Source organism: Mandrillus leucophaeus, unplaced genomic scaffold, assembly GCF_000951045.1.
Source record: "Mandrillus leucophaeus isolate KB7577 unplaced genomic scaffold, Mleu.le_1.0 Scaffold351, whole genome shotgun sequence".
In the NCBI taxonomy this organism is placed as follows: domain Eukaryota; kingdom Metazoa; phylum Chordata; class Mammalia; order Primates; family Cercopithecidae; genus Mandrillus; species Mandrillus leucophaeus.
The window spans coordinates 1,645,009-1,661,591 of NW_012103710.1; the positions used below are offsets into that span (position 1 = coordinate 1,645,009).

Sequence of the window (16,583 nt, forward strand, 5' to 3'; positions counted from 1 at the left end):
GAGTTGATGGGTGCAGCACACCAACATGGCACAAGTATACATATGTAAGAAACCTGCACGTTATGCACATGTACCCTAGAACTTAAAGTATAATAATAAAAAATAAATAAAAAAAAAAGACAAAAGAGAAATACCAGCTGTTTTAACTCTTATTCATTCCTCTGAAACAGGACAAACATGTAGAAGATTACCATTAAAACTGTGTTCTCTTTAGAATCTTGGTATCTTGGGGCACTTTCCACAAGTCTTCACCTCAGTTATTTATTACTTTGTTTTGTTTTTGAGACAGAGTTTTGCTCTTTCCCCCAGGCTGGGGTGCCATGGTGGGATCTTGTCTCACTGCAACCTCCGCCTCCTGGGTTCAGGCGATTCTCCTGCCTCAGCCTCCTGAGTAGCTGGGACTACAGGCGCATGTCATGACACCTAGTTAATTTTTGTATTTTTAGTAGAGTCTGGATTTCACCATGTTGGCCAGGCTGGTCTCAAACTCCTGATCTGAGGTCATCCAACTGCCCCAGCCTCCCAAAATGCTGGGATTACAGGCATGAGCCACCGCGTCCTGCCTATTCATTACTTTGATACTCTTAAAAATAGAGTCTAAGGGTTTTTGGTTCCTTTTTATGGAACATAGTGTTGGGGAAAAATCTCATCTCCAGCAATGAGCATTAGGTGATTCCACGTAATTACTCATAATTATAAAAAGTCTTGTCATATAACAAGACTTTCTTTTTAAAAAAGGAATATGGTGATTTCTAATTTACCTTTGGTTACATTTAAGTTTATTTTGCTCTGATAATTTAATTCTACTGTCCCCTTTCTTTAAATTTTAGTGCTCCCAATCTTTAGGTTTTTCCTGTGTGAGATACCATCGAGAGTATAAAATGAAGTATGTTCTTCCTGTTGCTTTCTCTTTTCTGATTATGACCAATAGTAATCTACTCAATCATTGAAAGGAGAAACCTTTTCGTTGACTTCTTCCTTTTGTCCCCTGAATTATACCTGTCCTCTTAGTCACCAAGTCTTCCAGATGCTATTCCTAAGTCTGTCTCTAATTTGTTATTTCTCATTCATATCCTCTACCACTACTTTAAGTATTCATCACTTAGCAACTGGACAATTATCTAACGTGTTTATTTTTGGAAAACCAGAAATTATAAATAAGCAAAATAAAGAGCTAAAATTTACCTATAATTTCATCCTTCATGTATTATCACTTCTTATTTTTAATCAAAATCAATGTAAACCATACTATTTTATTGGACATTTCACTCAATACAATATTATACAGATGCTCTTCAACTTACAATGAAGTTACATCCTAATAAATGTATCATAAGTTGAAAATGCATTTAACACACCTAACCTATTGAATATCATAGCTTAATCTAGCCTAGCTTAAACGTTCTCAGAATACTTATGTTATCCTGTAGCTGGGCAAAATCTAACACAAAACTATTTTATAATAAAGTGTAATTTATTGAATACTATACTGAAAGTGAAAAACAGAATGGTTGTATGGGTACTCAAAGCATGGAGCTGTCCTAGTTCTGGAGTCAGTTATTGTTGTGATGATATCTTAGTTTCTTCAGGCTGCTAAAGCAAAATACTTGAGAATATTTCTAATGAATAATCATTAGGAAATTATTTCTTACAGTTCTGGAGGCAGGGAACACCAAGATCAAGGCACCAGCAGATTCAGTGTCTTGTAAGGAATTGCTCTCTACTTCAAAGATGGTGCCTTCTTACTACATCCTTACATGGCGAAATAGAGGGAAGGACAGCTCCCTTCAGCCTCTTTTATAAATAAGGGCACTAATTCCTTTCATGAGGACAGAGCCCTCATGACTTACTCACTTCCCAAAGGCAAAACTTCTGAGTAATATCTCTTTGGGTATGTATTGGATTTTAACATAAGAAATTTTCAGGGATACCAACATTTAGACTAGCAGATGACAAAGCCCAAGGAGAAAGCAGAATCAATACCCAAGTATCCTTGAATGGTCTGCCTTAGTTTTCTCTCAGCAGAAAACCCACGTGTTCTTCTTAGTATATAAATATTATAAATTTTGGTTTCATACTCTATTTGTGTCATATTCCTACCCCAGGAAATAGATATGAGTAAAGGGAGAAGGTCCATAATTTAAAACCCTCTATAGAAATTCCAGATCTGTCATTTAAAATTTAAAAATTCACTTTAGAAGAAAGAATATTCTGTAGTTTACTTTCTGGACAGTAACATCCTAGAGTTAATTTGTTTTAAAGTTAGGGATTGTTTTGTGACATGAATTAATTTCCTTGAGTTAATGGAATTTTCAGTGGGTTGACAGTGAGGCTGTTGGTCATACTGAGATAAATAGCCACTTTAGTAATTATGTAGTTCAGCTACACTTACAATTGGTTAGAAAGATGTACTGAGATAAGAGTCATAGGTTCAATTACCACATATAGATCGATTTTTAGCATCGTTACATGAGTATAGCCTATCCCTCAAAATACCTAAAAATATATGTTGCTATTTAAGGGTTGCTGGGCAAAATGAATAAATAGGCATCAGTAGAAATCTAGAACCTTCTGGGAGTACTTTAGTAAATGTCATTTTTACCTATGCAATATAGAATTAGTTCATCTGTAAGCCTCTAATATACTGATCTAATAACATTATGTTTGAATATCAGTATTGTCAGAAAATAGTGTGGCTTGCTATGTATGCAATTAGTCGTGTGACTCAAGTATCAAATTATTTTGTATGTAGTTCTTTCACAGATGTAATGAATTTTCTGTATTTCTGACCTAATCTCAGGCACAGGATTCAAAGACTTGCTTAGCAATATGCTGTGTCTTTTCCTATTAACTAAAGCACTTTACTTAAATACATAGCGTGTAGCAAACATGGTTGTGCTGAAGTAAAAATAATTACATTATTACATTATGTTTAGAGTTGTAAAAGTGTCTTTCTGTATAATCTTTGTTACTAATGTATATATTGCATCTTAAATTATTATTAAACTAAGAATGATTATATCTGAACTTCATGAAGACATTGTTCTTTCTGCAAAATTTATAATCTCAAGAGACAGTATTAAGTGATTTATAAAGAAAGAAGTTTATACACATAGAATTTAAATGCTCTCACCTGAGGCCTATTTAATTTGTTAATTCATAGAAGAAAGACTTTTGAAAGATTTTTATAAGTATGACAAAATTTGTGTCTACACATGAAGATGGAACCAGTCTAAGCAACTATAAACATAAATAGTTTACAATACTGATGTCCTTTCTGACCCGTGACGATTGGATTCTTATACTTTTAATACTCATTTAGCTTTGAAATCATCATATGAATATAGTTCAATGAATAAAATCATTTCATTTTTGTCCTCAGCCATTAAAATATTATGAGATAGAACTTGTCAGCTACAATTGCTGAAAAGAATATGTTATTCCTCTTTGATTTTGGACTTTTCACCTATTGAACACTAATTTTTCTTCAAGAATTATGTACTTAAAATGTACTTATATGTGAAATAGGGTTCATTTAGTTAATGTGGGTTAGAGTTAATATGCTGGATATAATTAAGGGACAATTTTACATAGTGAGTAAAGTGTACTTCTTATTTAAAGCATAACATTGACTGTACAAATTTATTTATTTTCAACAACAACAAAAAACTCAAACCCACAACAAACTCTGGGTTGCATATTAATTATATTGTACCTGTTTATATCCATTTCAAGGGCATTAGATGCAAGCCTAGTGGCATTATCAAACCAGCCTAGAAAATAACCATTTTATCACTTCCAAGCCAGCTAGGTCAAGCCTTCTTTTGATATTGGTTGCCTTGAATAGATACCATCAGTTGCAAAGCATGTAAAACATATAATATGTCCTGATTTTGAATGAGCTATGCATTGATCCTAGCCTTAGAACCCACTAATATATTTTTTAGTTATGCATAAAGAACAAAGGTATTATAGCATAATTAGTGATACTTTCAGATTTGAAATCATTTAGCAAATTCTGAAATAATTCTTAGAGGATCTAAAGATAACAGATGATCCTTTTTCAGTTTTATGTTGAATAGGTTCTCAGCTAAGCTATTAAAGTTTAATTTGCATCAGAAACAGTGTTATGAATACTAAAACAGTATGCATTTGAATTGAACTCCCTTAGAGTGTATCTGTGAAGTTCAGATGACTTTTATATACTAGTTCTATGATTTAAGGATGCATTGTCACATATTATTCTGACCTTTAATATCCTAATTATTCTCTTGTTTATTACAGCCTTAGTAGAATTACTTGAAAAATTTGTGCTTCATCTCACTGAAAGCCCGTCTGAATGCTACTTCCCTTCAGTGGAGTATACAGGTACATTTTTAACATTTTGAAGTTTGAAAAAGACTCAGTATATAACAAGATAATTAATGGAGATGTGTAATGATATTACAGATGTGCAGTTTTCTCATCCTAACAGACTCTTACTTGGTGCCATGTACATTCCAGATATCATTAAGCCTCTCTTCTTTGTAAATGTCTGGGTTTCCTTGTAACTCTGGGATTCTTTCTTGAGCTTTTTTTTTTTCTCTCTCTATCCACTAAAAGTTGTTTTGCCTTAAGCAATGTCTTCTACTCTTCTGATTCTATCCATTATTCTCTAGTGGTCTCCTCTGCTTATACCATTTACCTATCTCTCATATATTGATGATTTCAAAATTTACATCGTTCACTCAAAGATCTACTATAGGCTTTATTCTTGTATTTCCAGCAGCCTAATAAGAAACATCACCTGGATAATTCCACAGAATCCCTCAAACTCAGTATGTCTAACAAAAGATATATGCATTTGTCTGGGTCAGTGTGATAGGCATGCTAGCCTGTGTCCCGCAGCAGATACTGAGAGGGCCCAGTCTCAACCCTGGCTTCTTGTGCTGCAATCTTAACTGTACAGGGACTTACTGAGTGACATGTACCCCTCTGAGCTGAGACATGTCTCTCCAGCTTCTATCCCATAGCAGATCCCTAAGATACTAGTATCAGCTCTAATCACTTCTACAGCAGTTGGGGAGCTGTCTTTTCAGTGCAGGGACCTGCTAGGAGATGTGTGCGCATCTGAGCCGGCATGATAGGCACATGAGGCTCCATCTCACAGCAGATCTTGAGGAGCCTAGTATCAGCTCTGGCCCCTCCTGTTGTGACTGAGGAACTACCCAACTTGTACAGAGACCTGCTGGCTTACACATCCCTGTCTGAGCCAACGAGTTAGCCTATCAGCCTCCTTTCCACAGGAGATACCCAGGGGCCTAGTCTCATCTCCAGTCTTCCTTATACAGAGACCTGCTGGGAAGCGCACCCATCTGAGATTTATAGTCATCTGGACTCTGATTTCTGGCCAGAGTTCCTGCATAGCTCCAGTGTTCTCTTTGGATCTTCCCCATGTCTTTCTGGGCTGGAAAGCTATGTCAACCTCAGTCCTTGCAAGACATGCAGCAAGCCTGGGCTTAGAGTGTTCTCTAGATGGGTGCAATAGGCACAGGCTCAGGGAACTCTACAGACAGTCTGCTTAGAATCCCTGGAAGGCCCTCTAGAAAGATAGGCACAAATAAAGCTAGACTGCAAAGACTAAAATATATACATAATTCTGTAGCATGTAGATATCATCGCATGTCCATAAGTATTAAGAACATTCATGGAAATATGACCTCACCAAATGGACAAAATAAGATGCCAAAGACCAACCATAAAACGATGGAGATGTGTGATCTCACAAAGATTTCTAAATTGTTTTAAGACAGTTCAACATACCTAAAGAAAACACTAAGATCAATTCAGAAACTTATCAGAGAAATTTAATAGAGAGATTGAAATCATTCTTAAAAATTAAGCAGAAATCCTAGAACTGAAAAATAGAATGATTGAAATGAAAAAAATGTAATAAAGAGCATCAACAGCAGAATTGATCACACAGTAGAAAAAATATCAGTGAGCTTGAAGATAATTTGAAAATACATAGTCTGAGGAGAAAAAAAGGATGAAAAGGAATAAAGAAAGCTTATAGGATTTATAATGACATCAAAAGAACAAATATTTGAGTTATTATAATTAAAGAGAGAACTGAGAAAGACAAGGGCTAGCAAGTTTGTTCCAGGAAACAATAACGGAAATATTTCCAAACCTGGAAAAATATACAAATGACTAGATATAGGAAGGTGGAAGGTCAAAGGTCAACAATTAGATTCCACTCAAATAAGAATTCCCCAATACATATTATAATCAAACTCTCAAAAGTCAAAGACAAAGAGAAGATCCTGAAAACAGAGAAAATAAGCAAATAATATGCTAGGGAGTTCCAATATGCCTAACAGCAGATACTTTACAGGACAAGAATGAGTAGGACAATATACTCAAAATGTTGGGAAAAAAATAAAAACTAAAATCATGTAAACCAAGAATATCATATCCAGGAAAGCTATGTTAAGAAATGAAGGAGAATAAGACTTTCCCAGACAAACAAAGTTGAGGGAATTTATCACTTTCAGACCTACATACAAGAAGTGCTAAAGGGAGTTTTAAAATGGAAAGAAAAGGATGCTATCATGATTATTGCACTAATATTTAGTCATGGTATGTTAAACCACTTATATCTTTACTAAGAAGACTAAAAGAGAAACTATTAAAAAATAATAACTACAACAATTTTTTAAGCAATAGGCAATATAAATATAAATTGTGACGTCAAAAATTCAAAATAGTGGTAAAAAGAAATTAATGTGTATAGTTTTTGTTTGTTTTTGCAATCAAGTTATTATCTTTTTAAAATAATATCATTATAACTATAGTAAGGCTTTGTAAGCCTTATGGTAAACAGAAACCAAAAAAAAACCTATAATAGGTACCCTAAAAAAATACTAGCAGAAAAAAATAAATGCAAAAGAAGGTAGTAAGAAAGGATAAAGGAAGAGAGGAATCACACAGTAACTAGTACACAAGTAATAAAATGGTTTTTATTAATAATAACATTGAATGTGAATGGACTGAATTTTTCTATTGAAAGATACAAAATGGCTGAATAGCAAAATAGGACCTAACTATATGCTTCCTACAAGAAACTCACTCCACTTATCAAGACTCACATAGATTGAAAATGAAGTAATGGAAAAAGATATTTTATGCTAGTGCAGCCATAAAAGGATAGGAGTAACTATACTTATATCAGATGAAATAGACTTTAAGGCAAAGACTCTAAAAAGAGACCAAAAAGGTCATTATATAATGATAAAGGGATCAATTCAGTGAGAGGATATAACAGTAATAAATATACATGCATCTAACACTGGAGCACCCAGATTCATAAAACAAATATTACTAGAATTTACATGAGAGATTAACTGCAATACAGTTGTAGAGGACTTCTCTCCACTTTGGCCATGGATAGATCATCCAGGCAAAAACTATAGAATCATTTCAATAGATACTGAAAAAGCATTTGATACAATTCAACATCATTTATGATTAAAAAAAAGAAAAAAACTATCAACAAATTGGGCATAGAAGGAACATACCTTAACACAGTAAAGCCCATATGTGATAAACTCACAGCTAACATCATACTGAGAGGGGAAAAATAGAAAGCTTTTACATTAAGATCTGCAGCAAGAGAAATCATCATAATAACCTTGTCAGTTGGTATCTCTACTTGGAGTTTGGTTCTTTTTCAAAGGTGCTCTTTACACTGCTCTCAGAGTGATCTTTGACATGTAAATCTACCCAATCATTCCTCTGCCATTTCTCACCATTGACCACAGCATAAAGTCTCAGCTTATTATCATGGTACCCATGATCTTACATCATCCTGCCCCTTCCTTTTTTCTAGCATCATACTTTCTTTCCATGCAGAACACTAAACTCTTTACATCACTCCCAACTACCCTCTGTCCCAGACACACGTGTTCATTATTCAACAAATTATCCTGTATTAGGTACTGACACTGTGACAGAAGAAGTCTTCCCCTTATGGAGTTTACTTTCTAGTGGGAAGAGAGAAAATAAGTAGAATATTCAGTAAGTTAAAAGGTGTAATGATACATGAGGAAATACACAACAGAAAAAGTAGCTGGGAAGTTTTAGGAGTGAAGATTACAGTATTAAATAGTTTTCATATAAAGTTTTATTGATGATGTGTTTTTGTTTTGTTTTGTTTAACCACAGTTCAGCAGGGGAAGTACAGGCAAGATATATGGGTGTGTTCAGGGCAAGAGAGTGCTAACAAATGGTCACGAAGGAGACTAATATGGCTGGAAAGGAGTAAAGGAGAGGAATTGGTGGTGTTAAAAGTCAGATAGGAGAGCATGATACAGGATCTTGAAAGTCGTTGCAGGGTTTTGAACATAGGCATGACATGCTGGTTTACATTTTATAAGAGCTTTGTGGCTGTGGTTTTGAGAAAAGACTGAAGGAAGACAAACGACTGAAGCAGGGAAATGAGTTAAGAAGCTACTGAAAAACAGTACTGGCTGAGATAAGGATGTCAGTAATGGAGATCGTGAAAAGTTTTTGGATTCTGGATATATTTTAAAGATAGTGCCAACATAATTGGGTAACAGATTGAATGTGGGGTATGAGAGAAAGAAAGGAGTCAAGGAGGAGTCTAAGCTATTTTTCTGAGTTACCAGGAGGATGGGATGATTGTACACTGAGATAAAAAAGAATAGGAGAGGAATGGGAGATTAAGCGCTGGCTTTTTTGTTGTTTTAGATACTTGTTGGGCATTCAAGTAAATATGCTTTATACATTCTGCACATGTGACTCAAGTTTAGAGGAAAAGTGTGGGCTACACATACAAATTACGAAGCCATCAGTTTGGTATATAAAGCCAATATATCTCATTGTAATTTCTTTCTCATATTCTGACTTAGTGTCTAATTCTTCACATTCCTGTAAATTTCTTTAGGGTTTTTTTGTGTGTGTGTGTTTTACCTATCATTTCATTCTCTGCACCTGGAACAATAATGTCAATAAATGTTTGTCAAATAAAGGAAAGAATGGATAAAAGAATGGTGGAGGAAGGCTTTATAAAGTGTGTCAATGAGTATCTTAATAGGCAATAGAGTAAACCATTTAAGATTTCTGAGCAGAAACTTTACTTGATTCACCTGTACCTTACAACGATTATTTTATAATAGTAACTGTGTAAAGAAAAAAACGGAGTATAGAAATGAAGTTTTCCACGGATGAATATCCAATACTTAAGGGGCAGTGAATAAAGAGACAGTGAAGAAAATAGAGTTAGCATATACTACTGATAACAGATCATCTTTCCTGTGAGGGTGATGTGACTTCTTCTTTTGCTGAAGAAACCATCATTCAAATATGTGTTATTTATTCAAGTTCGACATATCTTTCTAGCCTTATTATCATTAACTGCCCAAACACATTCTGCGCATTTGCCTCACTAAATTTTTGCTCCCGTTGTTCCTTCTAGATGAATGCTTCCCTCTCCATGACATCCACATGATAATGCCCGACTCACCTGTAAAGTTTCAGCTAGAATGTAACCTCTCCTCTTATTCCTAAGCAGGATTCTCTCTTCTCTGCTCCTACTGCATTCACTTTAAACTACCATTTTGATAGTTTTATTATATTATATATGGCTAGATTAAATTGTTACATTAGGTATCAAACTCCTTTGTATCTTCAATATGACATTTAATTTTATACACACACACACACACATACTGTATTCACATCTATATTCAAAGAAATGTATTATAGTTCTGGAACAAATTTAAATATCTAACAATTCACATATTTAAATATATGTGACTATACAGATGAACCTATACTTATTTACACATAATGACATCTAGTGCAAATCTGGGAAAGGGGTAAAAGAGACCTAAGATAATGAAAAAAAAAGAAATGAGAAGAAAATACAAGATACTATTAAACAAAAGTTAAGGTAGGTGAAAGGAATTGATATCTATTGATCACCGCTTTTAAATTAGGTATTATGTTGAGGCACTTGATAAACCTTGTGCCATTCAACCCTCTCTGAACTAGACATAATCATCATATTTAAAATGAGGAAATTGAGGCATAGATGAAAGAAAACAAATTGGGAAGAGATTTTAAAGGAAAGTATTTGTGAAGAAAATTATAATCTTAGGAATGAACGTAAAAATTTATTCGAAAAACATGCAACTATTAATGGTTAAGTTGGTGAGTAATAGGAAATGAATAAGAAGTATGATAATCATGGAAATTTGCATGACCACAGTGGGCATTTCTTTAGACTTAAGTATAATAATCTCCAATTTGTGTAGCTCTCTTTTGCACATTGTTTTATTGGACCACATTTTCTGTAGAAAATCTAAAATTAAAATAATATTATATACATTATCTAAATATTCAGCACAACTGAATGCTCAGTGTGCATGCTTTACTGCCCTCTGTTATATTTCTAAATTATGCTGAGTGAGATCTCAGATGTCGGCTTTGTTGAATGTATTAGCGAGGCAAATAAACCCTGAATGCGGATTTAAATTCCTTAAAGGTTCCAGCTGAAGCTATTCACCAGTCTGATAGTAAAGCCAAAAAATGAAGTGACTTTCTGTTGATTGATTGTTTAATATTCATTATTGTGATATACTGAGCTTGTTGCTATTACATTGTTTTCTTCCCAAGGCTTTAGGTATTCTCATCCTTTATCATGTATTTTTTGGCTGGTGGAACAATTTTTTTTATTGTAAAATTTCACTCTATTTGCTTTAAATTAAAAATTGTTTTGATATAAAATGTTTTAAATCAAATACTGGGTAGATATATTCAATTTTTTTTAGGTTTCTGGAAATGAGAAATTGATTATCTTTTAAAAAATGACAGCCTTCTAAACCCTAAGGTAGTTAAAATTAGAATAACACAATCATCCATCTGTTGTTAGCTCCCTCAGGATTTCAGTCCATTATAAAATTTGCAAATCTGGAAAAATCAAATTAGTTTGACTGTTTATCCCTTTAAAGAAAGAGGAAAGAACAAACAGATAAACTTCTGCACATTTGCAGTTTGTAAATTCATGCAGGTATCTTTCCATATCTTAACAGACATTTCCTTTTTGTTGGTTCAATTCCCTGGAACAAGTTGAGAATTTTTTTCTAGTGTAGTTGCTTCTTTGAAATGATAAATTAAATGGCCCTTTCAGGGTAATGTGTATTTTTATTTCTTTTCTCTTCGTGATGCTAGTTAATCAAAAGTTACAAAAAAATCAACATTTTTCTTGTTTCACCATTTGATTATTAAAATATAGTTTTAAATTTAATTAAATATCCTTAAACACCTTTTATACTTTCTTTGAAAAGCAAAGATGCTCTCTTCTATCTTATATTTATGAAACGCTTGTGAGTAAAGCACAGTGTGTGATAATTGCAAAGAGATATTTAATATGCACCTTTCCTCAGGAAGGAAAAATAGGGCATATACCTAAAATTAGGAATTAAACAAATTGCAGCATATAGTAAGGTAGAAAATAAAAGAAACTGACAGTTTTTCAACTGACTACTTGCTTTCAGGCAATATGCTTTTTAATATGCTATTTAAATTTGGTAATTGTCAAGAGAGGTTTTATTTTAAGGGCCACAGGTGTCCAGTGGAAAATGACATCTGTGTCAAATTGGTGCCATCATGGAAAATAAGAGGAGGAAGTGTTAATAGAGAGCAGGAGTAGTACTTGTGCTGCCTCCTGGGTTATTAGAATGGAAAGAAACAAGAGAAGAGGGGAAAAGTCTTCCAGGCAGGGGTAATTGCATAATCAAGACAGGGAAATGCTTTTTTCCCCAAATAACCCTGACTACATCAATTAGGAGGCTGAGACATGTACAGTAGACTGGTCACAAGGCTGAATTCTGTGGTAGTAAGAATTGAATAAAATGCCTGGATACAATTACATATTACAAAAGAAGCAACAGGACTTACAGACTGACTTTGGGAAAGGAAGCAGGGAGGAAGAAATGTAGTCCATTGATTTCTTTGGGTAGTAAGAGTTTTCTTACATTAGGACAGATAAGGGAGGGCATTAGGAGAGTCAGTAAGCAGCCGACCAGTAACTACCTCTCCATCCATGGGAGAAATTCTTTACTCTTCTGAAAGTTTATTTTTTTTCCACACTATTAGGTGCCAGGCAGGATAGATTTGATTTCTTCTACTGCTGCTGTATGTGCTAGCTTTGCAAACCAAAAATAGAACAGAATGCATTACCACACTGAGTGGTCTCAGTTCATGTTACATAAATTTTGTCAACTCATTTTATTTTGAAACTATTGCATTTATAATTAAAAGTATTGGTTATTTTGAATAATTTAATTATTAACTCTAGCTTAGATTGAATTAAGCATTGTTAGTAAGTGGGTAAGAATGATGCTATACATGTCATTGATTGGTTGACTCTTCAACAACTTATTTCATTATGCTTTTCACAGTGACTTCAGGGAGTGGGAGCTATCTCTTCTATGTGTTACTTGATTTTAATATACAGAAAATATTTTTAAGTCTATGTCTGTTTTCTTCTCCATCTTGCTTCTAGTTTGATATTTAAAGTACAATTTCTTTTGTTGCTATTCATTGGATGTTGGTTCATTCATTTACTCATTCATTCATTCATTTATTAAGTATGTATTATGTATCCTATGCACTGTTTTTCCTACATCAATTAATTACTCGTTACCAGCCATGCATATGGATCAAAATCCTCTGAAGATGTCCATTTTTTAAATTATTTCATTTTACTTATTCATTTTTCCCCATCAATTTTGTTTTATTTTTGAGATTTCAATTCCTGCCTTGTAAGTTAATGTAGTCCAGAGTTTTATCTAATAAAAGTTTCTTCCACCTAACTTTTGTTGTCTGAGATGTATTTAGAATACAAAATTTGCTTGCTAAGTTATTGTATATCAATGATATACAGTGATTTATTGTATATTGATATTGTATATCAAATATCATACAAATTTAAAATGGAAACCTCTTTTTTTTTTTTTTGAGATGGACTCTCGCTCTGTCACACAGGCTAGAGGTCAGCAGCATGATCTCAGCCCACTCACACCTCTGTCTCCCAGGTTCAAGCAATTCTTCTACTTCAGCCTCCCCAATATCTGGGATTACGGGCATGTGCCACCTGCCAGGCTAATTTTTGTATTTTTAGTAGAGATGAGGTGTCACCATGTTGGTGAGGCTGGTCTTGAACTCCTGACCTCAGGTAATCCATCCCCCTCAGCCTCCCAGAGTGCTGGGATTACAAGCTTGCGCCACTATGCCTGGCCTGGAGCCCATTTTTAAATATATGCTCCTAACCCATTTTCTTATATCTTCATTCCTGCTTTGGGAAAGTTTTTATTCCTTCCATATTTTTATCTCCATAGTTTTGCTCATTCAAAAGTTATTTACATCTCTTTCACATCAGTGATTTTTTAAAATGGATATTTGGTGTTTGTTTTGGTATGCCAACACCTCCATATATTCTCATTTAGAAGCTTTTTTGAGAATTTGCTACACTACATTAAAGTGAAATTTGGATAATGTTGTATAACTATCCAATTGTAACTAAATTTAACTTTTGTTCCTTTAAATGTAAATCTTAACTTTATTGTGTAAGAAATAAACTGTAGAGGTCTTTAAAAATACATACCCTCTTGGCAATCTTATTTAGTAGTCTGGAGTCAAGTCTATTTATCTTTATTTTTGAGAAGTTCCTCAGAAGATGCACCGCCATAGTTGAGAATCATTATCTGTTGAAATGTGTAGAGTTATTTTTTTACTCTGAAGATACAGTCTCCTAAAGTTTTAGATAGGGTCTAGACCGTGGAAATTATTTGTACAACTCTAGAAAAGTGAAAGGACTCATTTCAGGCCTCACAACTGGACCACTATGTAAGAACTCTTTTCTTTCACAGGGAAGAACTAAAACAACCTTCTCATTATTTAACGCATCCAGTTCCTTTGGACAACTCCCCTCACCTTGCTCCGTAACTTTATTATATTCTTCACTGATGTGTTAGGTCAGTGCTTCCTGATACAAACCACTGTGGCCCATGGAACACATCATGATGGGAATGCCCATTCTTAACACCTGTCTCCACCCACTGCGCACTCATCCTTTACCAATAAGATAGCTATCTATATCGTACTTTCCAGAGGGAAAAAACATTAGTATTACTATAAGCATGCACATCTATATATGTTAAGGTTCAACTTAAATGCCACTTCTTCCTAACTAGACATAATCTCTTCATCTTCTGAATTCATGTAACACTTTATCTGTATCATTCCTATTTCATATAGGACTTTAAAATACCTTTATCAGAGTTATCTATACACACATTTGATCTCTGACACTACATGGAAAGTTTTTTAGGGAATGAGGTATGATTTATCTTTTATCCCTCATAGCTTCTTGCATGGTGTTCCACACTTACTATATCAGAGATGATTTATTAAGGGGATGAATGAGCCTGGAAGTGAAATAGATTATATGGATAGTATGAGAAACACCAATGTGTAATGAAGTAAAAAAATAAAATAAAATAAAAAAACCTCATGATATTCTGAAAACCTAGGTTTTGGTCTTCTCTACCACTAGATAACTGTGTGATGAGTCTCTTAATTGTGTGTGCATGCATTGTGTGTTCATGTGTTTGTGTGTATGTATGCATACTACAGTTTTCTCAGCCAGAAGTTGAAAGTTCAGCTGGACCCTGAATGCTATTTAGTTGTGCCTTTGAGGGTTCACTCCCAGTTTGGTCTTCTGCTGTTCTCAAGAACTAATCCAGACTTTCAGCCTCTCCTGCAGTCCTCTGTACTATGCTATTTCTATTCTGAAATGGACTTTGTAGATAATATAAGCAAGCTAATCACTATCTTATTTGTAAGAAATAAATGAAAAGTGATTCTTTATGAAATGTTTGGATATATTACAATATAAGATATAACTAACCCCTTCTTCACTTTTGGTTAGATGATTACAACAACTACTTTACAAAGAAAACTTGGCTTGCAGGAAGAAATTCATTCATTCTACCCTCATATGTTATCATACATTAAAAGTAGAACACTGATTACTTAAAGATTAGTGTCAGGAAGGAAATAACCATGCTTGTATATATTTGTAATTCAAAGTTTTATGTATATATTGCATGATGAAAGTAGTATTTCTAGATCACTTTTTGGGTCAATTCCTCTTTTTGTTCTGAGAGTCAAGTTAAATAGATTGTTTCAAAACTACCATTGTTTTGTATTTAATATGCTTTCCAACACTTTTTATGGGAAAAAGTTATTTGTAAAAAGTTTTCTGTTAATTCCTTGGAAAATGTAACTGACAGTTCCTAAAATAATGAATTCATCAGTGTTTTCAAAATTCGCATTAAAATATGTAAAAATATTGCTTTCATCAATTTTCAATTAAACTGTGATTATTATGCAAACTTTTATACACTTTATAACTCAGTTTTCTGTTGTCTTTAGCTACTGATGCAAATGTGAAGAATGAAAGCCTTTCATCTGTGCAGCAGCTTGGCATTAAAATGACTGTCAGGTATATTATAGGGAAATATCTCCCTTGTGCATTTCTAGAATTTGTTTTATCTGCCTCATATGTGCTCAGTAGTATTTAATTTAACAACCAACTATTTTGTATACTTTAAATGCGGAGTTTATCATTTGGAAAATGACTTTGTTTTTGAGGATATTGGCACATGATTAAATTACCTCTACAGGTAAATCAGTTACAGTTCATTGTTATTCCAGAGGCCAATTACAGTGTGTTTAAGCTCTCATGACTATCAGGTTTTTTACAAAAATAACATTGTAAAAGTCAGCACATTGGTAGCACAGTCATACTATTTTCCAGAATATGATTAATTCCATGGTGATGAGTACAAAAGTACCTGAAGGACAGATTCAGAAGTTAAAATTAAAAAACTTATTGCAGTTTGAGTTTTTAATACTCAAGTTATAATTTTGAAAAGAAATGGGTAAGCTAAACAGTGAACAGAGAGTTAAGGACTGAAACCTTGAAACTTCCTTTCTTGCTTATTAAATGGGGATTTTAACATTCCCATTTTACTTGTAGAGTCATCTTCAGAATCAAGTTTTAAAAAGATACATGTAAGACTTATTTAAAAAGCCGAGCATTTTTATACATTCACAACATGATGAAAATGATATTATTTAATAATTTGAACTTACACGTCTGTATCACATTGGGCATATGATTCTGTTAATTATGTTTTGTGATGCTGTGCCTGCTTTTTATACAAATATTTTATAATGCCCTATTGCTATTCTGAAATGGACTTCGTAGATAATATAAGCAGGCTAGTCACCTATTTTTTTTAACTCAATATAATATCTTATTTGTAAGAAATAAACAGAAAGTTATTATGAAATGTTTGAATATATTACAGTATAAGATGTAGCTGGCATCCAAATGTAAAATCATTGTGACTCTGGCAGCTACAAATACAGACGAATTTTTGATTTCGTTCCTCAAATACTACAGTGTTGCCACGAGCAAAGAGACTTTTTTTTTTTTTTTTTTTTTT

The 16,583-nt window shown here is 33.6% G+C and overlaps 1 protein-coding gene across 1 annotated transcript in view; it reads left to right on the forward strand.

The window, feature by feature from the left end:
* Nucleotides 1–16,583, forward strand: part of TBC1D32 (TBC1 domain family, member 32) — a 254,389-nt gene that overhangs the window by 199,162 nt on the left and 38,644 nt on the right. The window contains exons 26-27 of the mRNA XM_011989387.1: nt 4,285–4,368; nt 15,505–15,574. Of these exons, the coding sequence (XP_011844777.1) occupies nt 4,285–4,368; nt 15,505–15,574 (154 nt within the window). The remainder of the gene's footprint in view (nt 1–4,284; nt 4,369–15,504; nt 15,575–16,583) is intronic.